The sequence below is a fragment of the Mauremys reevesii genome, linkage group 4, assembly GCF_016161935.1.
Source record: "Mauremys reevesii isolate NIE-2019 linkage group 4, ASM1616193v1, whole genome shotgun sequence".
Taxonomy (NCBI): Eukaryota; Metazoa; Chordata; order Testudines; family Geoemydidae; genus Mauremys; species Mauremys reevesii.
In genome coordinates this window covers 59,315,210-59,341,678 of record NC_052626.1, presented here as the reverse complement: position 1 = coordinate 59,341,678, position 26,469 = coordinate 59,315,210, and the positions used below count along the sequence as shown (strand labels likewise).

General features: G+C 44.1%; 1 protein-coding gene across 3 annotated transcripts in view; it reads right to left on the bottom strand.

The window, feature by feature from the left end:
• Nucleotides 1-1,772: 1,772 nt before the first annotated feature.
• BAHD1 (bromo adjacent homology domain containing 1) overlaps nt 1,773-26,469 on the bottom strand; it is a 73,494-nt gene continuing 48,797 nt past the window's right edge. For all 3 annotated transcript variants that reach the window (XM_039537522.1, XM_039537524.1, XM_039537523.1), the window contains 6 exons: nt 21,994-23,637; nt 15,452-15,813; nt 13,088-13,247; nt 11,962-12,038; nt 9,282-9,373; nt 1,773-5,302 (listed from right to left, as the gene is read on the bottom strand). In XM_039537522.1, coding sequence (XP_039393456.1) covers nt 5,113-5,302; nt 9,282-9,373; nt 11,962-12,038; nt 13,088-13,247; nt 15,452-15,813; nt 21,994-23,620 — 2,508 coding nt within the window. In that variant the 5' untranslated portion in view covers nt 23,621-23,637 and the 3' untranslated portion in view covers nt 1,773-5,112. The remainder of the gene's footprint in view (nt 5,303-9,281; nt 9,374-11,961; nt 12,039-13,087; nt 13,248-15,451; nt 15,814-21,993; nt 23,638-26,469) is intronic.

Here is a 26,469-nt window from a genome sequence, read left to right as displayed (position 1 = left end):
AGCCAAAGAGGGTAAAGGTGGGGGGGGGGGGGAGGGGGGAATCAGAACGGGTACTACTAACATGGGGAAAGCCAGAAAGAAATTAGGTCCATTACTAGTTGATGAGCGAGGATACCATCAATAAATGCTCTTTGGTGGTTGTGATGCCCAATGCTTCTCCAAATCTGTGCGTGAGATAGGTTGACCAGATGTCCTGATTTTATAGGGACAGTCCCGATTTTTGGGTCTTTTTCTTATATAGGCCCCTATTCCCTCCCCACTCCGCCCCGGTCCTGATTTTTCACATTTGCTTCTGGTCACCCTAGCGTGAGAAGGAAAATAAAAGGAGAGACATTTGAACAATTCAGAACTAGTGAAGAGCTTGTGAACGCGGCTCTTGATAAACAGTTAGTATGACACACTTGGGAAATGGACCATGCACAAACTGGCAAGTCCGGAGATGTCCAACACTGTAGTATTTTCTAAATACAGAAATCAAAATAAGTATAGAGTTTTGTGGCTCGGGATGTCCACTAGCTAACTCCCTGCATGCATCTCCCCCTCCTTGTGCCTTCACCGATTGCTGGTGGCTTTGCCAATAGATAGCGATGGTCTATCCCACATAACCGGATGGTGCACACCCACATAACCTGCAATGCCAAGTTTTCCCACCCGGCTAGCGGCCTTACAGACCCATTTCTGCAGCCACCTCAATCTCCAAGCTTTCTCCAACCTGCTGCAGCGGATGAAGCTCTTCTCCAGTGGATCCAAATCCCACAGCGAACCTGCCAACAGCCTCAAAGAAAACACAATATTTAATTTGCGTAAAATAAACCAGCCCAATTTAGATACATTGAGATTTGCACACAGAGCAATAGACAAAGTGAGTCCAGTGGATGGCGCACCAGCCTAGGAGTCAGAGGACCTGGCTTCTATTCCCAGCCCTGCCACTGACCTGCGGGGTGAGCATAGGCAAGTCACTTCACCCCTCTCTGCCTCTGTTTCCTCTCCACCCTTTCTTTGTCCTATTTCAACTGTAAACTCTTTGGGACAGGGACAGACTTTCACTATGTGCATGTACAGTACCCAGCACAACAGGGTCTCTCTGTCACAGTTGGAGTCTCCAGGCGCCACTGTAATACAAATTACAGACACCCACTGATCTGGTGATGTTGAAGGGACTCCCCCCCCCCCCCCCCAAGGTGATAATCCGTCATCCCTCAGAATGCTTTGCTGAATGGCTCTGTTCCAGTGGGTGTTTTCGTCTGGTGTTCTGAAGGCACAGGCCTTGGAGGCTGAGGGGTTTTTGGCTTTTACCACTAAGAAGTCAACTTCTTTTTTATTTTTAATTCATTTGATTCCTCTCTCAGATACTCCTGGGATGGAAGCCACAGAAAACCAGATTAAAAAAAAAACAATGCCCCCATCTGGTGCTCACTCAGCATCTTCCTCCTTGGGTGGCTCTCTCGACACACACAAAGATACCTAATTACTTTCCCTATCCCTTTGTCGCCTCATTCTACAACCATACAGATATCCACACCTCCATAAGGACTCCCCCCCCTCGCTCCCAACCGCAAGTTTCCCATCAATCACACATACCAAGGTCACACATTAACATCTGCTCCTAACAGACTCAATCTTGCTCGCTTCCGGTTCCTGGATTACTGGCCTCTACTCAATTCTCCTCTTAAATTGTTCAAAGAGCCCCTCTGCCTGAAAACTGGCCAGAGCTCTAAGCCGTATGGAATTCTGAGTGACAGCGAAAAATAAAAACTGCGCAAGACTTGACATTTGTTTTCTAAATCAATACAATTTTTCAAATTTATTTTTTAAGAATTACTTCTAATATATCTTTCTCACAGAAGGAGGGTATAGGGAATGTTCTCATTCCATCTGTAAACACTGAAATACAGATCTGGGAAACCAGGGAAGAGACACAAAAAAGTGCATTTTACAAAATTCTCAACTAAAATATATTTTACATGTATTACATTTCAATTTAAATTCTACTGACTGCATTTTCAGTTTCAAAAAATATTTCCATATCTAATAGATTAAAAAAAGCATGAAAGAGTCTCATTATGGATAAGACATTTTGATTCATTTACATGCTGTTTGCACAACAGCATAAGCAACCATGTGAGTCTTGAACAATGTTCTTGGCCTGAAGCAGATTCTGACATAACATCAGAAGAGACAGGATTTCTCCTGTCTGGACAGGGGTGACAGCACATCCCAGAACATGGGTAAATACAATTTTTCCTCTCCCCTTTGGGCAAGCTGGATTTCTTTCCCTCCACCTGGAAAGGAGATAGGACAGGTGGAGGGGGAACCAGGAGAAGTAAAATTTTCAGCAAGTGACTGTGGTTTCTGAGGCTGGATAGTAAACGCTTTACTGACTTTGCAGTAGTGTGCAGATTTGAATTAGCAGGAAAGCTTGAGAAACCCTGTCATGACACCAGTAAATAAAGCTACTCCTTTTGTAGAAGAGGATCCTCAGGCATCTTAGCATGGACTGTCCCTGACCCCATTGATCCTACTCAGGATGGCTGTTCAAGGAGTCCCAAATCTGACTCAGAACATATCAGCTTGTTCATATAAGGGTTCCTAAGACTTTCCCATATCATCGATCTGAGCTGTTTCCCCTGTATTAGTCCCACTGCTCCATTTTCCTTGTGCGCCCCTCTCCACCCTGTAGCCACAACTAACTACCTCTCACCATGGGACAAGAAGGGCAGGCAGCAGCTACAGAAACTACAATATTGCTCCACAACCACACCACTGTTTACTACGAGGGAGCAGGAACTATACCATCCTCCCATCTAGTGAGCATCCATCCCTTCCATGATGCTCTCACTTGGCCAATTGAGAGCCCTGAGGTTACCCCGACCCTGCTCTGATGCTGTAGTGAAATGCGCTCTGTAGTGCCAATGGCCTGACCTCCTTATTCCAAGTAATTGTTAAGGAGAAAACAGACAATTACTTGACACCAGCAGTACCTTGAGGTATAAGTGGGATTAAATGCTTAAATTATGGATTTGTGCTCAGGTGCCTGGGTTAAACCTCTTGAAAATGAAGGCTTGGGAGTTTTCCCCTGGGGCGCATTGGCAGGGACTTTGGAATTTTTCATTGTCCTCTGGAATACTGAGCAGGAATTGTCCATTGAGATCAAGTGAACATGTGCCACACTTCCAGGGTTGGCCCTCATGGGCCTCAGACCTTCCCATCTTCTTTCAAGGTTCTCTTGTCCTTCCATAAACATTCCCCTCTTTGGTATGTAGAACAAATCTCTGGATAACGCCTGTGTTAACAGAAACACAGGTTGCACAATTTTCACTTAACGGAATTTAACGTGGTAGGGATATTTTCTCCAGGCCAGGTAGGCATAGCCTCAGTGATCAGAGCAAGAGGAAAATCCCCTTGATTGCAGCTCCATCAGTGTCCGTGGTGAGTAAAGGTAGTGCTACTTCCACTTAAAGGACAACAACATTAAAGCAGTATGAACACTTCTATTTAACACTAATTCAGGCACCCCCAAAACTGAAAATGCAGGTCCCTAGTTTAAATGAGTGACTCCAGCAGTCAGCAGGTACATGGACCGATACAGTGTTGATTCTCATTCTTTAAATTAGTGCAATCTACAAATGGATTCCCAGCTGTGTGTGACTGATTCAATGGACTCTGTTATGCTGTCCTTTGGTTTTCTTTAGAATTAACTTCAATAGTTTGTGTTAAGATAAACTAAAGTATCTCTAGGATCTATACACATAAGGCAAGAGGCAAAAGTATCTGTAGGAATCAGGTAGCATTTTTCAACAACGCACACCTCTCATTGGTCAGTTCCTTTCAGAAGCCACAAAGCCACCCTGGTGAGCATGTTCGGATGTCAGTATAAGTAGTAGGGGAGGAGGATGGAAGGCAGTGCCAAGAGAGAGCACTGCTAATTTTCTCAGCAGTACGACCATGCCCAAGACCAAAACAATTGTGTCAGGTGTCATTTTTAGGATGAAATAGCCAAAGGAAATATTTTTCATTTCTTCCCCTGCCTCTAGCTTACCCACCTATGGCGGAATGTGCACATCTAGATTCTACAGGGTCTAAACTACAGCAAAGAAAACTGAACTTGGAAGGGAGAGAATAAACCATTTACACTGCTAGGGAAGGCCTCTGATGTCAAGGAGGGCAAGGAGAGGAGTATCCTGAAGAGAAGAAAAGCATGGCTTTCACCCACAGAGCAAAGCTCATGTGTTCCATATCTTACAACAGTACGTGTCTGCTGGAGGTGTGCCTTGTTGGCCAAAGACCTCTGACAGACATGCAGCTTTCCATAAAGGCGTGAGGTAAGGCCTACTATCCCTCGCCCCGTTTTTTACCTTGGAGCTGAAACAGAGTTCACAGCCTGCCTAAAGGCCCCAATCTGGGTGGTAAATCATAGACTGCAGAAAAATTGTACAGGAAAAAGGAGTCCCTCTCCCTTTACAACGCAAAAACTATTCAGTACAGCAGACGGCCGCTCTGCACTTGGCACAACTTCAAGAGGAATTATTGGATTTTGAAGTAGCAGTGACATCAAGAATCCCCACACCCTGCCTTTTCTGTTGGGCAAGCATGACTATCCTGCACCATGCAAATGAACTGGGCTTTGCCCTCTCTCTTCACATCAGGATATGAAAACCATGGACCTATCACAGCTTGACTCATACCTGCACCACAGAATCCCTCCTGCATATTCCAACCACCCCCACCAATGATGGCTTTGGATTTAGTATACTGGCTTTTCTCCCCTGAAAAACCCCTCTCAATATATGCATCTCTATATACATATATAGATATAGATTTACATATGCAAGTACCTATATCTATATACATATATTTATTTATAGGTATATATTTTAATTTATGCTCTTTAATGAAGTGCTGTGCTTTGAACTGCTGGCCTTCCTTGACAGGGATCTGTTCCTGAATGCGGAAATCTTTTCAGTCTTTGAGGACAGAGTGCTTGGACGTTCCTTCTGGCCTGCAAGCAGTACTAAAAAAGTTGCTGAGCATGCATGGATGTCCCAGTCGGTCAACCTGCCACTGGCTCTCTGGTGCCACTTGTCATCACCATAGCTGGACTGAAGAGTTTTGTTACTGCGGATTCTTCAAGATGCGCCCATGTCGAAAATCATAGACATGGCGGCAGAGAAAAACCAGATCAGGATCAGTGTCCTCTGGCACCTTGCGATGTGGAGGTGTGGAATACTCTTCTGACGGAGGAACCATCATTGTTTTCCTGCCTGGGATCCCCTCGACACGACGCTTTGCCAAGGCACAGAATCTGCAATGTAATTAAATACAAAAAGTCACAGGGAATCTTCATTCAGTGCCTTCACTGCTCAAGCTTTCACTATTCCTGCTAAGGCCTCCTGCTGGAAGAAACTATAATCTCCTTCTGCTCCTTAGGGTTACACCCATTACAGTATATTCCTGCCAGGCTACTGCAGGAGTGGGGAGGATAAAGTTATGGATTCTGGAACAGAACTATTCTTTCACCAAAAAGAGATTTAGAGGTTGGTTTACAAGTTACAACTACTCTGAGCTTTACCAAGTAGCACACTAGTTTAGATTTCCTGGCTGGTAGATTCTCTACAGTTTTACAGTATGGAGGATTACAATAGTTAATCTGCATTGTTTAACCACCTTTGCCTTATTTCTGTTGATTAGCACTGGAAAAAGATTATTGCTCAAATAAAGGTGATTAAGCAAGAACATAAACCAGGTCACAGAACACTCCATTCTCTGAGTCAACAAGGCCTTTTACTGGTGCTACAGGATGACAAAAAGACTTAAATTAATGCATGCTGGAGTTGGATATTCTGCAACAATACCTGCCATTTGTGAGCCTGGTCCAGGAGGAGGAATATGCCCTAGTGGATCATGGTACTTTAAAACAATGACTGGACATTTGCAGAAATCATGCGTGCGTATAAAACGATTCGCCAGCCAGTCAACCTGATAATTATACCACAGTGTTTTAATTTATAAGCACTCATAGCAGAAGGCTATGGGGCACCTTAAAATATAAACATTTTAGTATGAATGGAGAGAACTTGCACAAACAGAGCTGAGATCAGGAGTAGAACAAAGCATGCCACCCAAACACCAAGTAAAATAAAAAACCTTGAGCGTTTCCCAGTGGGATGACACAGACATGCAGTGGGGAGTGTTGGGAGGGACAGCATTCCTGGCCCTGCAGAGAAGGTCCTGCCTTCTGTCCTTTCTAGAGTTTATTTATAGCAAAGCAGCTGTAAGAACCTCACTGAGCTCAGCTGTAGCAGCACGACATAAGCAGAAAATACCTGATGTAGAAGGGCCCTCTTACATAAGGCTATATGATTATAGCCATAGTGATACATCAGCTGCCTGTTCAGCAAGTGAGCAACCTATGGAATGTGGGTGTAAAACTTGTGGGCGAAGGCTCCTGCACAGTAGCCAAGCTTGTTCTGCAATAGCTGCAGAGCTGCAGTGGTTTAAGGGCACAAGTGTGCACATAACAGTAATCCAGCCTAATGATCAAAGGCTGGACTCTCCATGCTAAGGTCGGCATCAGGAAGAAAGAGCCTACATTTGAAATATTTTGAAGATTAAAAGCATACAAACAACTGTTGACCACTGATGAAACATGGGCTTTGGTGATCAGATTGTCATGGTGAGAACTCTTATCATTGTGCTTGGTACATACCCCAGACACAGAGCTGCCAATGAAACAGCAAAATCCTTCATCCACTGGTAAGATCTCCTTCCTATCTAGCTTGAGTTCAAACATGTACTTTGCAACGACTGTGGTGGCACTGGGATGGAATCACCATGAACAAGGTTTACGTAATTTTGGCTATCTGCTTACTAACCCAGCTGGTTGAACTCTCACCTGAATAGAGGCACTTAAGAATGGGGGAGGATATCTGCAAGATCTTAATGAAATGGATACCACATATCATGCTACCTTATCAGTCCTTCAAGTGGTTTCAAACACACATTGTGCAACAGTGGTTATCTGAACAAGAATCTGTATAGGAGGTTCTTCTGAGCCAGTGAATTCAGCTTTGCTGACCAGTTTGTGAAAACACCTTCCCACTGCCTGTGCTGATGTCTTTAGACTCCCTGAGCATTCAAACCAGTTTAGCACAGGCCAGCAGTGGATCACTTGTATAGTGTGCAGAGGCGCACATTTTTAAGGAACACCGCCAACAGGTCCAATTAGTACAAAATTTGTAAAGGCTCCACACAGTGCAATAAAAATATATCAGCATTTGGCCAGTGAGTCAGGAATAGCCCCTGTGGGTTCTGAGATGGGTAACCCTTCAGCATACAATAATTTATGAGGAAAGGCTATATTCCAATCACAGCAACTTCATGTCAGAGCGGATGCAACTTCATAGGTTCAAAGTAATTAGAGGAGGAACAAACCTATCCTAATTTGCTGGTGGTTTTTTTCTGGACATACCAAGCACATTTGTAAGAACATCCTGGTTTCTTTTTTGCAGGGGTTCACTGTATCAACAAGCTTTTCTTTACTACATTTTCATTCTATGGCTCACTTTAGCAAGTGCTTCTGAAAGCGTAGTTATGCCAAAAGGAAAATGACAGAAAGTGGTCTTTCCAAATTATTTTAATTCTCCAATTACTCAGAGTGGATTTATTCCACTTTTATTGAAGTTCCATAAAGGCAAATTCTGAATAGTTCAGAGCTGCTCTAGTTGCTTTAATGTAACATCCACCTGCCTCTGTCAAGCCATGCCACAGGGAAACGGGACTCCTGTCCAGAAGTTTCAAACCAGTGCAGAAGCCCAATGGTATATTATTCCCAGTCGCTCATGTCTGCTTTTTTGGGAAGTGAGTTATTAAAAAAGCAGCAAGTAGTTCAGAACCAGGATGTACATGGTGCTCAAAAGAACTTTTGTAAAAATCACTATACGTTCGTTGAACTAAAAATAACTATTTTAGGAAATGACCTTCATTTTTAGAAACCCAGTGAAGCTTTGGAACGCGGCATAAGGACCAGTGTGAAACTGGCTAAGCTAGTTTTACTGTCCAAGATAAGCAAAGCATACAATGCAACCAAATAGCACATAGTAAAAGCATGTAAAATAGGACAGATTTTTAAAGGGTTATTTTCCATTTTAATAACCTACAGTCTGGACTTTAAATCTAATTTCTATTTTGCCATTGTTACTTTAAATTTGTTACTGTTAGAAAATACTGTTACTGTTAGAAAATACAGATACTCTGAAGTCCTTGGTCACTAAGACTGATTAAAAATAGCAAAAATTAAATTGTAAAAGTAGTTAAATATTTCTCTAGTCACTATATTGGGTGACCTAATTACCAAAACACCTGATACTATAGGCACGCCTACAAAGAGTGATAAGGACAGCAAACACATTAGGCATATGCATTTTAGTTGAACTTGGAGCATACATGTACATGTGGAGGAAATGTATGTACACTCCAGTTTTGTAACTGAAATGTTACTATGTTTTACTGTGTCTACTGATGAGCATGTTCTGTAGCAGAAAGGTCATGCATGTGTAAACACTTATAAACTGCATAAAGTGTTTATAAAACACACAGCAAAGAAAACAGGAGTACTTGTGGCACCTTAGAGACTAACAAATTTATTTGAGCATAAGCTTTTGTGGGCTACAGCCCACTTCATCGGATGCATGTAGTGGAAAATACAGTAGGAAGATATATATATACACACACACACACAGAGAACATGAAACAATGGGTGTTAATATATCTTCCTACTGTATTTTCCACTGCATGCATCCGATGAAGTGGGCCGTAGCCCACAAAAGCTTATGCTCAGATAAATTTGTTAGTCTGTAAGGTGCCACAAGTGCTCCTGTTCTTTTTGTGGATACAGACTAACACGGCTGCTACTCTGAAACAAAGCAAAGAGATACCCAAAGGAGCTAGATAGGGTGACCAGACAGCAAATCTGAAAAATCGGGACGAAGGTGGGGGGTGGAGTGGGGTAATGAGAGCCTATACAAGAAAAAGACCCCAAAATCGGGACTGTCTCTATAAAATCGGGACATCTGGTCACCCTAGAGCTAGAGCACGACACACACTCCTAGATTAGCACAGCACTCTCATTCGCTAAATGTACCGCCGGACAGTTTAACTAGAAGAGGTAGGCTGCAAAGCACACGCAGTTCTGCTGAATGAGATCAGGTAATAGAAATGTTGAAAAGAACTGGTGATACAGAGATAAGCTGCAAAAGCAACAGCAAGTTAAGAGCACCACCTACCTGCAGTACTCTGCAAAGGTCAGAACATAGCACTTTTCCTCAATGCAGGCAATACTGTTTTCATCCTGATGTCGGGATGCAAAGATCTCATTCTGCAAACAGATATACAAAGGGGACAGTCACTCAATGGACGGGAGCACTTAGAGAGGCAAGGCAGTCCTAGGTAGTCTCTCCTTAAAGAAGAGAAAGGCTATGCACACCTGCAACAACACACTTCTTAAAGAGAAAGCACAACCCCCTACAAGTTAAACGTTGTAATCAACCCAAACAATTTACAGTTATAATTTTATAGCCTAATTGTTTTAGTGACCAAAAGAACTTCACTGTTTAACATTTGACCAAAATGTTATCGCTTTCCCATCACATAAACTCACCGCCATTCTACTTTATATTATCAATCTCCACATGTATTGCAAATATCACTGTTCAGTGAGACAGCTGCCACCAGCAGGCAGCTCAGAGATACTGCTTATAACCAAATCTCTCATTTCAAATGCAGTTGAGAGTCTGTGACTTATATTGTGATAAGTGCTTCTCACCAGGTGACCTTTCAGAATGCTGCATTGAGCAATATGAACGCAGCTTTTTCAAAAAGTGCTCTTCCAATACCACACTCAGCAAGAAGAAGACAGCTTAGAGGGGAAAATGTCCTGTAATGTTACAAAAGGCCCAAGATGCAAAGAAATCCAAAGTAAAGACAGGATTTTTCACCCCATCCAATCCCAACGTCAGACCTCTAGAACTGTATGTGGAAAGACTGGAGAAATTGCACGACAAAGAATGAACCTTCTTACAAACCACCACTTTGTTTAGCAACTTAGGCAGAAGGCAGGAGCTGTCTTCCCCCCCACACTTCCAATACCCTGGGGGACAGTCTCAGTTTTCTCTTTCCTGCGCTGGAAATCTTTTCTGATTCATTTACACAAATAAATGATATGAATGGTACTTGGCCAACCTCTCCCACTAGCCTCTAAAGTACTGTAGTGATCAGTCTCAGAGTAAATAAATTGTCCCCTTTTCCTCTCCAACTCTCCCCCATCAATTGAAAGAGCTGTTCTAAGTGATGAAAAAATGGCAGTAGCCTCTTCTCCCCAGTCTGAATCTTGAAAGGCTGCATCTGAAGCAGTTAGGGAGGGGTTGACAAGTGCTGCCACTGGGCATGGGCCAACCCAGCTGGAGCTAATTTAGTATCAGGTGTGGTAATCAGAAGTGAAGAGGATCTGGGGTAATAAGGGTGCTGTTGTGTAAGTGCCAGCAATGTGCCTCAGGGTTCATTTCGCCTGGAGCCCCAGGGAAGCAGGGTAGGCAGAGGACAGGCTTCACTACAGCCTCAGGAGCAGGGTCAGAGTCTGGGAACGTGATCGACAACTAGAAAAGCAACAAAAAACTAACCAACAAACAAACCCCAACCCGCAGAGGTGTGTGAATGTTTTGGTTTCCTCCTTAAATCAAGTTTACCTGAGTCATCCTTGGCAAGCCTATTCCACCTACTCAGCCCAGCGGCAGCTTCTCCTTTTAAAGCAGTTTTTGTATAGCAAGACAGGTGTGGGAGGAGGAAAGTGAGGTAGTTCCTCCCTAACCTGACTTCTTGCTCTCTCCGCACTAAAATGCAGCTAGATACTCTCAGATTTCGTTTGTGGACTACAATGTCACAAGGTACCAAACTGGTTTCCAAAAGAAAATCTGGGGATCATACATGCGGCATGTACAACTACTGAATGGAATTTAAAACCAGCACATTGTGGACTTTTTGTTGGATGGAAAAATGGCAATAACTCATTCCTCTCTAATCTCTCTGCTCTTTTGGTTTAAAAATGTACCTTTTCCCCTCCATACAAAACTAAGCAAAGCAACAGGCCTGGGTTTGAAGACATATTGGGTCACAAGTTTTATTTTTAAAAGTGAAGCCATTGTGCAGAAGGAGCACAGTATACTTCTTAAATCTGTTTTTAACCCCCCTAATAAAGCCACCCTTTTCTGCCCATTATACAAAAAGGGAACAGGAGCTTTTGGTCCCATATGACTAATTTCAGGCGAGAGGGACTGGACTGATCCCCTAAAAGAGGAGTTTTTAATAGAAAGTCACAAATTCAATGCATAGATTTAAGGAAAGAAGGGACTCATTCGGATCATCTAAGTTGGATGTCCCACATAACACAGGCCAGAGATTCTCACCCAGTAATTCCTGCATCGAGCTCATAACTTCTGGCTGAACCAAAGCCTATCTTTTAGAAAGACATTCAGTCTTGATTTAATACAAAACACAGCATCTTCTGATTCCCAAAACAGTGCACCTTCCCCTAGCTAAAGTCAAATAGCCTCTTTTCTAAAGTGGCATAGCACTGTTTTCAGATCACAGGAAATAGTAAATTTTAAAGCAAAGAAGATCCTGTGAAAGGTACAGATACTTCTGTTACCACCCATCCTTGTTACTTACAGCATCAGATTGCTTGTGTCCTACATGAAACACAGTGGTTTTACCCATTCAACACAAAAATATGGCAGCATCTGTGGAGCAGCCAGGAGACCGGTGTGACAAGGATCCTGCCTCCATGTGTTATGAAAGGCTAAGCATGAATGCTGAGCAGGGATGTTCATTCCAGTCCCATCTCCCTGGAATAGAGTGGATCCTTGCCAAATATCCCCTAACTGTCCCAACGAGGTATTTCGGACTGCTCACCTGATGCATGCTGGGATTGCGACCTCCCTGAGTGTGCTCTGGTCTGTAATACCACAGGAGACTCATCATTAGCTCCCCTGGAAGGAGACAGGAGACATTTTAAAGTCAGTGATGAAAACATGCATTAAGGAGTATCACAAAATCCAGTTTCAGTTCTCCTGTTTCATCCATCAGCCCTTCTATTTCCATAGCTCTCACCTAACTGCAGCTATACCATGATAAATATTTGATGCTGAGCTGAGTTTCCTTTTGTTATAGCAACTGGCTAAGTAAAACAAGTGGCGTCACTATTTCATTGTACCTGCACCACCTAATAACTATTCACAGTCCCAGATGAAGAGATCACTAGTCAACAAAGCCAAACGTTCAAATATGAAATAGCAGCTGAACTGGGATTTGTCAAGTAAATGGGTCTAAGGTCTGGTACTTGCAATATTTAGTCCTGGACAAATGCAACAAAACAAAACAAACAAAACAAACAAAACACTGCTAGCATGGTCACAGCAATGGCCTTACCATCTTAAGTTTTGCTATTTCACAAGCTGTCGGGGTGTGACTTGCTCTGTATGATTTGGCATACTGAGTTTCCAACTTATACAAAGAATTAGGCTCTAGCCCTGGAGACCTGTCAGATATGGGATCTTACAATCAAAATCACGCTATTCCAATTACCGTTTGGCTTGTCCCTATTACATGATTTTCAGTGCTAATATCAAGAATTTCTGCAGCTACAAATCAATGCTTCATCTCCTAGATTGCAAACTGCCTAGAACATTTGCAATATTAGTGGTTCATGAGATACCTGTTCCTACAAAATCACATGGGAAAAATTGTTGCAAAGATCTTTAGTTGGTAGATCTGTGCAGATGCTTTCAAGACAATTACTGATTCTGAGTTAATGACTAAAAAGATGAAATTTCAGTTCTTGTATCAGAGGTCACCATGCACAGCTATAGGGCTCTGATTACCTAGCTCCTCCCCTTTATCACCCAAACCTGTAGTGGTGAGTTATTCTGGTAAATTAGCATCCACTACTTAATTCTGCCATTAACCCATTTCCACTCGGTTCTTTGGGATTTGATGGACAGAGGGTGAACATAATGTACTCTGGCTTTCTGCCCAGTACCTGTTTTCGGGTCTTCCCACAGCGCCGATATCTTTGCCACATAAGGCATAGATTTCTTTCGTGGTCCTGATTTCAAAAGGACTGTATCTCGTACCCGGATAATTTCCCCATCTCTCTCCACAGCCTGGTAGCTCTTACGAACAGCTGGCTCTGGCTCATTCTACAGCATTGGCAGGGGAAAGAGAGACAAAAAGTTAGGCTAGGAAATACTTCAGAACAACTAATATAAGCTGCCTTTAATCTTCCTGGTCTTGATTAAAACAGTTCACTAAAAGCCCTGTCTGAAGTGGTGCACCTTGGCTGCAAGAGATCCCTGAGAGAAGTCACACAGCACAAACCCACTCATAGCATCTCTACATCCAGAGGGTAAATTTGAAAAGTGGGTGTGAACTATTTGCTAATGAACCTAGAAAAAAAAAACCCAGAGAACATTCTCCTGGGTTCAGTAATCAAGTGTCTTCAGATCAGGTATGGCCACCAGTGTGACGTTCAGAAAGGCTACGGAGAAAACATACTGCTATTGCTTCTGTACAGTAGATTGCAGAATCTTCACCATGCCAGTTTAAGAATCAGTCCTAGTCTAAAATAAAAAAATTAGTACTTTGAAACCATCTCCCCCATTGTATTTTAAATGGATCAAAAGTGAGCATTCCTACACCTGTGCACACACAAACCTGCTTTCAGGTAAGTGTTCTTGTGACAACAATTTTTTAATATTATCAACCTAGATATTGTAGGTTTCCAGCTGCTTATGCTACTGGTGCCATTGGAGACTAAATTTGTTGTTTGTTTTGAAATGTAATAGTTATGCTTCCTAAGAGACTGTTGAAAACTATTTGTAAGAATGCAACAACATGTAATATGTCCTCTTGAAAATACAGGCAAAGTGAAATCCACTTTACCAATGAAATGAAGTGAAGGGGTTGTGACAATACAAATTGGACTGGTGCAAAAACATTTGGGCTGAGTTACTTGATTCTTGGCTTCTCATTCTTCCTCCAGCACCACAGCAGCACATCCCCTTGTCTCCAGCATGACAAATGAGCAAAGAAAAAGCCTAAAAGGTGAAGGTTGCTTTTCTGCTCTGCTCCCACCTGACCTCTTGGGCATGAGGAACAAGAGTAACAGGCTCCGCCTCTATTGGTACATCTACAGTACAAAATCAAACCAAACCCAAAGCCAACATTCCCACTCAGGCTGGAGCTTGGGCTCTGAAACTCAGCAAGGCGTTGGGCCCAGAGCCCAAGCTCCAGCCCTAGCAGGAATGTCTACACAGCTATTTTTAGCTTTGCACTGCATGCCAGAGTGTGTAGACCTGGGGTCTGAGTCTCTCTGCTACAGGGCTGGTTTTTTGCAACGTAGATATACCCTGATAAAAGCCACCTATTCTGCCCCAAGACATGGGATCATTTCCTTCAGATTTTTTTTTTTTGCCAAATTTGTGTGTACACTTTGATATTATGGATAAAATGAAGCCACAGAGCAGGGTAACCCCTGATGCAGCAGAGTTGCCTCACAGGGACAAATCTCTACTCCTACAGGCTCAGAATGCCAGAGATCTGTTGAAGGGGGAAGCCTAGTTGGGAAACCCCCATGGAGAAGAACAGCTGGCTAGGGCCTATAAATAGGGCATAACAGATGTGGGCTGGGGGGGCCCCCATTGGGCTGACTTTGTGTCCTTCCCAAGGCCGTGTACTGGGCAACGGAGGGGAATTATTGCTGGAGCTACAGGCACCACCAATGGCTGACGAGACAAGCTCAAGCACCTTGGCAGTTGCTATTTTTGCCTTAGAATTGCCCTTAGACTGCCGCTTCCTCTACTCCCTGTAGTGGGGATAGAAGGTACCACTTGCCACTTCCCTGCTGGGGTTCACTGCTTCTCTGATCCAGCGCCTGTGTCCTGGCTTATGAGAGGCAGTCGTCCCTCTCTGACTACAAACCCAGCAGCACTTGTTATCAATTATCTGGGAAGAGGGGCAGGAGAAGCAGGTTTTCCTTTCAGGCTTTTTCTCTGCTTGCCTGTCGTGCCAGACGCCAGGGCAGACCAGGGCATGTGCTGCTGCAGTACCGGAGAAAGAACGAGAAGCCAACGATCAAGTGGTTCAGCCCCAAAGCCCAGCAAAAATGTTTTGCACCAATCCAACTGTTCCCTTGTTAAAGAAATGCTGGATGACATCTAGTGAGATCGTGCTGTTACAGAGGTAACAGCAGGAGTGTCACTCTGGAGAATGCTCCTGTACCTGCAGGCAAGTCTACCTAACCTGAAATCCTGCAACCTCTCTTCCTTGTCCCTACTGGATCTCCGTTTACTGTGCAGCATGCTTGGAGGCATACATAGGAAAGCAGAATTTTTCCAGCACTTACCACAACATACACGGCCTTTTCGCAGGCTGCACCCACGGGTATCCAGCCATTGGTTGCTCTCCTCCTGCTGATGCGCTGCTGCTTTGGATGAGAGTGACCTCCTGCTGCTTTGCTATCACAGGCATGTAAACAGCCTGTAGTATTTCGAAGACCAGATTTGGAGCCACTGGGGGGCTTGGAGCTCTGTGGACACTCTCGGGCCATGGTCTGGGGTTCTGAGTTGGGAGTCTGCAAGTGAGGAACTGGTTCTGCAGCTGGTGGCACACTGGGCACAGGGCATCCTGAGAGTGGGTGGGCAGGTGATGCAGGGTGCCCTGCCACAGGGATTGTGAGGGTCAGCTGGTCCAGAGATTTGCAACTTTCTAACAAGAGAGGGGGAGAAGGGAAGAGTGATATATTTGTACTGCAGTTTCTTGATAATGACTAAATTAGCAGGATGATCCTAAGCTAAGCAATACTTTCCTACAGAATTCTCTTTATTGCACTACTAGTAGTAGCCAATACTTATATTTAAGGTAAACATGGATCTTCTGTACTAGGAAGCATTTTGTACTACTGCTCGATTCTAAAAGCACTTGAGTATGCTGCTTTGAAAATGCAGTGAAGTACATCCTCACTATGACAAACCATTTTGATATGCCCCTCGGTAGTGCCAGCCTATCACGTACAAAGGGCTGGGTTAGCACCCTAAGTGATACTAGACTTCAGTGATTCCAGCCTGTCAACATACCGGTACATGTAAAGGTGAGTAGCAGTAGGGCTTACTGTGTGAGAGGGTGAGAACTCGCAAAGGACTAAACTATACATTAACCATCTGTCAAGGACTGTTTACACATACTCAACCCTGCCTCGGCTCGGGGTGGTGGACTAGATGACCTCTTGAGGTCCCTTTTAGCCTTACATCTATCCCTCCGTACTAATCCAAAAGCCCAGTTTCCTTCAAGGTGCCAACACAGGCACTAAGTTCAGTCAGTGGACGTGAAGAGCTTTCTCTAATGAGATCCAGAGCAATGATAAAACATGGGGCGAGCTTGAAACAAAGCATGGGCTGTTGCCTTTAAGACAGCCCTATATCCCAGAAGCAGACAGATTTACTACCATACGCTAGCAAGTCAGCTGACAAAGCCTTCCAAAAGCATCCCAAAGCATTTTACAATGATAATACACATCCCAAATTCCCAGTGCCCGAAGTGTTCAATCCATGAAATAAGCCTGAGTAAAAAAGAAAGAAGCTTAGATCGGAAGAAGTCTAGTGACACAGCATTATTAACTCCGGCAGGTAGGGAGTCCCCAGCTTAACAAACAGCCCAGTACATACGAAAATCCCCATGCTTCATAAATCTGAAAGCATACACATCCTGGAAATGCCAACAGGGCAGCTTGAGGCAATCTCAGACAGCACTAAGGTTCACAAAGACAGTTGCTTTGATACATCTGCAGGTCCCCAAGTGGGCACCGCCTTAAAAATCAAAGCAGTTTAAGAGAAGCAGCGTAATAACTGATTCAATTTACAGAGTGAAGCATGGCTGAGGCTGCTCCAGACAGCAGGAAACTGCTGCCCTCTGCCTCCCACTCAGTGAGCTTTAAAAGGTTATGAAACAATCACCATCCTTGGAGACAGGAGCGGTAACAAAAGAAAGATGCATTCACAGATTAGCAGCAACAGCTATAAAAACAAGTACAGCTAATAGAGCTGGTCGGAAAGATTCTTGATCTCTCTGCTTGCTCGGTTTGTAGCAGCATGGAGGGCTACAGATGTAGAGCACTGTTCCCCTGGGAGGAGGAGTGTTTCCTGTCACTCAGCAGCTTCCCTCAGACTCTTTAGCTGATGGGGTTAGTGGGTGATTGTTATGGGTATTTAAAAGATGGTGAAGTGGGAAGAAGAACATTGGAAGGTGCAGAGGGGCACACAAGGAGAATGGAGCAGTTGTACTAATAAAGGGGAAACAGCCCAGAATGATGATGTAGGAAAGTCTTAGGAATTCTTAAATGGACAAGCTGATATGTCTTGAGTCAGATCTGGGACCACTTGGACAGCCATCATGAGTAACTGTATTTAATGGTGTGAAGATTAGGAACTGAACTCTGGCGCCCTATGGCCTAGGCACCCAGGCTAATTCCACAGATGTCCTGGATAGTAATGTAGCAGCCTCAAGGACACTGAGATCACAAGCCCTTTTCAGTTCCAAACTGAAGCTGACAAACGGCTTCACACTAATACAGGGGTTCTCAAACTGGGTCGGGACCCCTCAGGGGGTCGTGTGGTTATTACATGGGGGGGAAGGGGGTCGCGAGCTGTCAGCCTCCACCCCAAATTCCCACTTTGCCTCCAGCATTTATAATGATGTTAAATATATTAAAAAGTGTTTTTCATTTATAGGGGGGGTGTCGCACTCAGAAGTTTGCTATGTGAAAGGGGTCACCAGTACAAAAATTTGAGAGCCACTGCTCTAATAGCAACCCACCTTAAGAAAGGGAAAGACTTCATTTAACCAGTGCTCAATAGGACCACAAGAACTCCATCATGTCCTACATTCCCACCACTGAAAATTATCTGCCCAGGTTTAACTTCTCTAGCATCCCTCCACCACCCATTAATTCATTGGCTTCAAGTGCTACCAATAAAGCATCCCCCATGTCTAAAAATAGATAATCATCGTGGCCAACTCCTCATCCAGTCTGCTCAGTCTTAACCCCATTACCCTGTGTGCAGTTTTACATAGCAGGCTGCTGTCACTGGAACACAAGAGTAATCCCTCTCTCTCTCTCTCTGCTGGATATGGCACACAAACATGGCCCACGGCACCAGCCTAATCCCTTCACCTGTATACAGCAGACCCCCATCATTCACCTACAAGTGAACACATCCTCCCTCGGGAATGAGACTGGCACCTCATTCTTGCAATGCACTGTGCTACTCTGAGTACAAAATTAACACCTGTCCCCTGTAAAGAGAACACTAGTATCTATGAGCAGCACTAACTAATCCCATCACTATCAGGATACTGCATTCAAAATTAGTTACTTCTACAAGGGCAGTTTGGCCTCACTCGGTACCCAGCTAACCTCTCTAACAACCAGGGGCGGCTCCAGGCACCAGCAAGCCAAGCGCGTGTTTGGGGTGGCAAGCCGCGGGGGGTGCTCTGCTGGTCGCCGCGAAGGCAGCAGGCAGGCTGCCTTCGGCGGCATGCCTGCGGAGAGTCTGCTGGTCCTGCAGCTTCGGCGGACCTCCCACAGGCTGCTGCCAAATTTGCGGGACCGGGGACCTTCCGCAGGCAAGCCGGCGAAGGCAGCCTGCCTGCCTGCCGTGCTTGGGGAGGCAAAATGCCTAGAGCTGCCCCTGCTAACAACAGACTGTAATCAACAAGAATATAGATGCAAGGCACTTGATATGTCAAGCTGGCAACACTGGGAGATCAACCTTATCCCCTCTTCTCTGCATATGACATTATTCAGGTTAAGTAATTCTTTAACTCACTGAAGCTGAGCTTTCCAGGAAAGACTCAGATCTTTTTCACAAGGTTCAACAAACCAGATCTAGAACATTAAACTTTATTTATGCTAGAAGAGACCTCCCTCCACAATTCACTCAGCAAAAGCAGAAACTCTAGGGTTTTCCAATTCTGCAGAATTCTAAATGGAAGTTACTCAGTAAGGAAGACAAGAGGGCCTGTCCACAATGCAAATGCACCACATTTAAGAAGTGTGCTACCTTGCTATTTGCCTTTAAAAAGAAAAATCTATAGCAGGGAAAGTCTGGAGGAATACAGCAGAGTTGGAGAAATCCTACCTGTGGGACAGATTGGCACTACTCACGGCATCTTAGCTAATTATCAGCTTTCCAAGAAGGGATGACATCAATCTTCTCCCTCTGCATAAGACATCAACTTTTCTCTCTCTACATAGGAAATCACTGAGAGCACCACCAAAACACCATCACACCCCTTTCATCTGAATGTTAAGCTCGCATCACTAAGGTGCCTGACCCAATTCCTTTTAATACAGTATAGATTGGCATGACTCAAGGCAGTACGTCAAAGAGCAGTATTCTTATTTCCAAACTAGTCTTCTCACAAGTATTACTCAGTTATGAAAAAACACTTAGAGCTATTACTGAGACTTTTATGTTACTGTCTAGCCCCCAGGGTGGGGTGGGGGCTTCCACACCAGGACAGCAGAGAGATATTTTGGAAAAAGGAAATCTACACTTTGCTCAAGTGCTTCTGAGTTACAGCACCTTCTTAGAACGGAAGGAGGCCATAAAGCCCATCTCATCCTGTACTCTTGACTTAGAAGATTCATCCGCCTACTCAAAATCCTCCAGCAGTTTTAATTGGATAAGTTATCCTTCCCTTTGAATCCTAAACTGTACAGCATTGCTGCATGTAGCTGCATCTTCAGAGACAATTCCATCTCAGAGGTAAATGAAGCAATCCCAGTTTACAGATTACACTGTATTTTGGTAATAGCAACACACACCCCCTTTATAGTTTGGCGGCTTTTATGCTGAAAATGTACTGGTATACGATTGCCCTGGCACAACAATTCTGGTAGCCAGTTTCAAATATTGTAAATAGACATTTTTCTACATAGTGAAGGCAAAGCTCCTCGATAAAAACCATAGTACAAAGTCGATGGATAACATAGCTAGAAAAAAAAGCTGCACAAATACCTGAACCATTTATTAAACATATTACGCTTCTGGATTTCAGTGTCTCATAGGCTACACACAAAATCAGAGAAAGGGATCTAATGCAGTGTTTCTCAAACTGAGGTCGCCGCTTGTGTAGGGAAAGCCCCTGGCAGGCCAAGGGGGGTTGTTTACCTGCCCCATCCGCAGGTCCGGCCGATCGCGGCTCCCACTGGCCGCGGTTCGCTGCTCCAGGTCAATGAGAGCTGCTGGAAGTGGCAGCCAGTATGTCCCTCAGCCCGCGCCGCTTCCCGCAGTCCCCACTGGCCCAGAGCAGCGAACTGTGGTCAGTGGGAGTCGCAATCAGCTGGAACTGTGGACGGGGCAGGTAAACAAACCGCCCCGGCCTGCCAGGGGCTTTCCCTACACAAGCGGCGACCCCAGTTTGAGAAACACTGATCTAATGGGATCTCAAGAACCCACTGACATTCAATGAGGTAACTATTTCACTGCTAACATCTTTTGGTGTTTTTCCAAACTGGGTTGTGTGACAGAGTGCTGGGCAACAGCAGCTATACCAACACTCTGATCACAGGATCACCAGTTAAATCACCCCGGAGGAAACCTGAGGAGCAAAGCTGTGCCTAATTGATAGATTGGGGATGGGCAGGAGAGAGCTACAAGGCTAATGAATCCATCAGGCCAGAAGTAGAAAACACACAGGAAGGATGTGCTCAGTGGGGAAGAGAGAAAGACAGAGAATGGCAGGCAGGCAGGCAGGCTTTTCAGGGTCAGAGGCAGAACCAGGAAAGCCCTTTCAGACGGAAGATACTTTCTGTCTCCCCCACTCCTTGGCTGAGAGAGCAAAGGAGCATATGCTATTGTAAATACAGAACTGCACAACTCTGGAAAGGTGGTGGGGAGAATACTGTAATACATTGCACAAGGTGTTTGACTAGAAGGCTCCAAGCAGTTTGTGCCTAGAGAAGGGACAGGAGCAGGACGGCGCCCTGTCACAGGTAGCACCTGCTGAAATACTTAATAACTTTGGTGTGTTCAAAGGAAAGAAAAAATCCAAATAAGAGATTTTGTGAGATTGCAATAAAATGTATTTTGGGAATTTCACGGTTCGCAGATCAGATACAGTGCAGAAGGCAGTGCCAAGTTCCACACACTGCCCTACCAGCATGCCTCAACCCTTCACTAAAGGGACGAAAGGGTCATTCGGTCTCCATATTCTAGATCACCCTTTGGATTCAGCTGGAACTGTGAACTAGGGTTCTTATACACAGTGGTGGCCGTTTGGGAAACTGGACCGCTCATCCACTAGGAATTGAACAGGGGGAGGGATAGCTCAGTGGTTTGAGCACTGGCCTACTAAACCCAGGGGTGTGAGTTCAATCCTTGAGGGGCCACTTAGCGATCTGGGGCAAAATCAGTACTTGGTCCTGCTAGTGAAGGCAGGAGGCCAGACTCGATAACCTTTCAGGGTCCCTTCCAGTTCCATGAGATAGGTATATCTCCACCCTCTCATTTCCCATAGATTAGACAGCCACTGTACTGTGGTTACCTCTAACCTGGGCAGAATTCAAACCAGGGACCACCTTTTTTCTGCCCCAAATCTTACCAGCCTTCTGACTCAAGTTTTCCATCCCCATAAAACATTTTAATGGAAACAGCCTTCAGAGGAAAAGGAAGGAATGCCATAACATCTAGAGGTGTAGCTGAACACTGCATCTTCCTCACCAACAGACAGTACATGTTCCAGATTTAGCTGAACCCAATACATAGGGAGCATGCCTCTTACTTGGTCAGACCCAGGCAACGAGATACCCTGCTCTGCTGATCAGTGCACTAATCTAACCTTCTTCACTTAGGCATGCTAAGACCTCCATTTGTTACTTTGTCTTACCTGCTGCAAAAGGCATTTTGTAGGGGTAGCTGTTCCGTCCTGTATGCACACTGCTAATCCTGCTCTCCGGCACATGCATAACTCCACAAAGGCTGTAACTGTTAACAGCTGTTCCTTCTCCACAACAGTATGGAGAGTTACACCAGTGAAGTGGCTGGAAAGGAGTACCTGATGGTAAGGAAGTTGGAGATACCAAGAGCCCCTCACACGTAGACTGCGAAAGCTCATCCTTAGGGTAAACCGAGCAGTGAGAGTAGCCACTGTATCCACTTTGGCCATAATAAACATAAAACCCGTTCAATGGAGTCAAATCTGAAGATTCACAGAGACATCCACAATCCGTGTGATTTCCTGGCACAGGCAAGGGATGGAACTGCTGCACGGGGAAGGAAGGCTGATGAAATTCCTGTTTGGGAGTAGGAGATTTCTCCCCAGGTCTCCCATACTCAGGCTTCATGGAAGCTTGTCCACCCATAAGCAAAGGCAGTCTGTGATAAAAACCCTCTGTGCTATCATAGGAATTAGATAATGGTTCATAATTCCGAGATTCAATTTTTCCATGGAGACTAGGGGAGTCCTGATGGTCTGCTTTCCTAAAAGCACTTGCAGGAAATCCTTGCCAGCCATGTGGACCCTCCATTTTTACATTGGACATTTCCTTTTTGGATTTGACACAATTCTTCTTATTGGCTTTGGCCCACTTGAGCCTCGATTTGGAACAGTGGTTCTCAGACTTGCCCTCTCCATCTGATTTACTCCTCGGTTTCAGAGGTTGGTCTTTTTCATGGGTCAGTTTCAAAAATGCCACAGCATTGAGACTGGCCAATCTCTTTGGGGTGGGATGATAGGGAATTCCACTATCCTCCCTCTTTGTTCCATCTTCAAATACGTCATCCAATGAATGGTCAGAGCTATTGCATTTCTGACTAGATCCACTCTGACTCTTTCCCTTAACTGTTTTTACAGCTGGTTTTCCCAATGAGGGCCAGTTACCACTAGCTTTGCAGTACAAGCCCTTAGTGCTGCAATCTCCACCGGCTTTGACAGAGTCTTTCCGAAAACGCCTGCCAGATAATAAGCCATCATCCCGTTCAAACAGCAGGTTATTCACTGCCTCTGCATTCAGAGAGGCTAGTCTTCGTTTCCTGGGCTCCAAAGGAGCAGCATTGGGTTCCTGTTCTGTTCCAGGACAAGTTATTGTGCTCTCTTCCCCAGGTGGATCACTCTTCCCTGCTCCCAGAGTCTGAACTTGTTCTGGGAAACAGGGAGGTCTGAAGTCATCCATCCAACTGGAGACGTCTCTTTTTGTGCCACTCTGGGTCTCTTTTGACAATGATCCAGCCACGTCCTCTAGTCTGGTGAGAAGCACTTTGCACGTTTTTTTGTCCACAGAAGTGATCAGACGTTTCCTTAATGGGTACGTCTTTCTGATCTCCTGCAAATTCCTGCTTTTGTTCACACCCATAAACCCACTCTGGCAGTTTTGAATATCAGTGGTGTCTCCTTGCTCACTGCACCCTGCCTCAGTCCTATCCATTCTTTCACCGTCTATTGGTGACAAAGCTTGGCCAGCAGAACCAGCTGGATGTTTTAGAAGGAAAAGTTGTTTCTTCCGGGCATGAGTCATAGGACCAGGTTCCACTCCTGTAATCAAACAGAAAAAAAATGTCTATTAATATCACCGAAAGGGACCCATCTCCTCCTGCGAAATAGGAAACATTTGAGGATGCTGGTTACTATACAAAATATAGTCTTTCTGGGTCATGGCCAGTTTAAACCAATCAGAAAAGAAGATGTAATGAGATGTGGTTTAACATTAAACCACAGAATATGACAGTAATTAAATATGTGACTGACACTGAAAGCCTCAGAAGCCAGGAAAAATCAAGGTTAAAGCCAAAACTTCATCCCTCACATGCCCTATTATGTCTAAGTACTATTCCAAGTATGTTACATGAAAGTCCAGTCCCCAGTTAAACTGACATGAGTTTTAATAGGTCACAGATTTTAATCAAACTAGCTAAAGTTAATTTAAACCCATGCCCAAGGTGTATGGTATAAATTCATCCTAGGTATATTTTTGTTTACTTGTGTGTTGTTACAAGCAGGGCTGTTTCCCAGTCATTTCCCAGGACAATTAGACAAAAGATTACCGGGTCATGTGAAAGCTGAACTTTAAAGAAAGACAAATGGACAGAGACTTACCAACTATAACACACAAACTTAATATATATACAAATCTTTGTGCAGGTAAGAACTTGTCTAAGTGCTTCTCTTAACAATTAGTTTGACATTTTAATTGTTTTAAGGACCAGCCACAACCTTTAAGTAAGCCATCTGATCTGTAGATAGGCCTGCATAATAACTGAATCCCAAGACTATGATTTTGGAAGGAAAAAAACTTTTGTTCCACCGAGTTAAAGTCTAACCTTTCATCCAGATTTTGAGAGTCAAAAATGCTATTCAAAACTGAGCTAACACATAACAAAAATATAAAAGAGGAAGTTATAAGCATCTCTCTGCAGAACAGGAACAGGTTCTTCTACTTGCATGGTTGAGTGAATGTATGATTGGTGTTTTCCTAGGATTTCAGTTCCAACTTTTTGCTAGATTTGCATTTTGAAAATTATTTCTGAGTTGGGACTTTTTAGGACTGTTGAGACAATTTCTGTAGAGTGACTCATGACCTCAGTTGTCTCAAAATATCTATGGACTTGCCCACTGACTGGATATATTTTTGGATCCATGGTCTTTGAGTCCATAATTACTGAAATGGGGGAGGTTCTTAATTTGCATAAGGGTGACCTAATCAAACGCTTAAGGTGATGCCAGTGACTTTAGGAGGAGATTCAATTATGATCTGCCATGGGACTCCTGAGGACGGATTCCCAATGGGAGGAACCAGCCATACTATCATTCTCAAAAACTGGAGGACAGGAAGAAGCTAATACTTGTTACTTCAGGCTTGTTGGCCACAAACCGTGACTTGCTTGCAATGGCTGTTGCAGTGGCTGCTGCGGACCTTGGCTGCTGGCCTCTGGCCATGAAATGCCACCGTGTCTGACCACATGGCCTGTGCTTCCTCCACCCACCCAGGTGGCCACCAAGGGGTAGGAGTCCAGCAACATGCAACATCTAAGACTCAACATCTACATGCAAGTAACTTCTCCCCAATGAGAAAGTCCACCACTGTTAAAACCTGAGCCAACAAGATCACCTGCTAATCTTTTCAACCACGTGCCAGCTTTCTTAGATTATCCACAAGAGTTGACACCCATCCTGCACATGTATCAGCCTTTCGGGTTTTGTTTTCTTTTCCACCTCTTCCTTAACATTCTTCCACTTTTAACTCCAGCAGATGGCTAGTAGTGAGCAGGAGTGTGTATGGATAAAACCCATAGGATCTGAGAACTGCGCCTATAAACCAGTTTTGCCAGTACCCGAAACAGCCATAGGTTAACCAACTTTGTTGACTGAAAGATCACACAATATTTCATGGGTTAGAAGTTGTATGCTGATTCCTGAGAAATCATGTTACTTTCACCTAAATTTGTCATTCAAATTTTAAAAATAACAAGTTATTATCTTGAATTGTATTGGAACACTTCATGTAACTCTATGACTGGGGATGAGTGGTGTGCAAGATTGGCTATTACCTAACAACCATTAATTTTGGAAAAGCTCCCTTAATTGGCATCAAAGCTCAAACATTAACCTGAAGCTGGGAGGGATTAGATCCTTCCTGTATCAGCTACTTGGCTGACAGATAAGTATACTGGCTGACACTGAGATTGATAATATCCTCCCATTTTGGGGGGCTCTCAGTTATGCCTGCCCAAATTATTAGATAAAGCTGTTGATTTAATCCGGTTTAAATCAACCTGGTGTATTTATTTATGTATATGTATTTTATTTGATTATTTTGTTTAGTTAATAAAATATATAAATTAGAAACCTGTTTGGTTCAGATGTTTCTTTCAGATGTCAAAGTTCCAGATTTAACAAGTCCCAGGGTAAATAAGAAGCAACTCAGTCTCAGACCCCTGTACTGGTGGCCCACAGAACTGCCTCAGAACCCTTCCATACTTGGCGCTGGAACAGGAACACTGTTGATTTTGGAGGGAAAGTTGATCATGTACTCATCACTTCCTTCAGTAAGAGATGTAGGTTTTAGAACTTTTTGAGGGCCTGGGATGGTGAATACCAACTGGTCAACCTGCAGGCTGACCAATTCCCCTTATTTTCTCATACATCAGTGGGCAAATTTAACTTCAAAAACATCAAGAGCAATCAGAAATAGGCAACAAGATCTTCTGTCCCTCTATTTAAAATAAATGAATTTTGTCATATTAGAGAAGAGTCTTCGACTTATCCACCATACAGGTACAGTAGGGGTAGTGGTAGTGCAACCATCCTACACAACCCTGCCCTGGAGGGAGCCCTTCTACCAGACTGCATGGACAATTGATTTGTTAT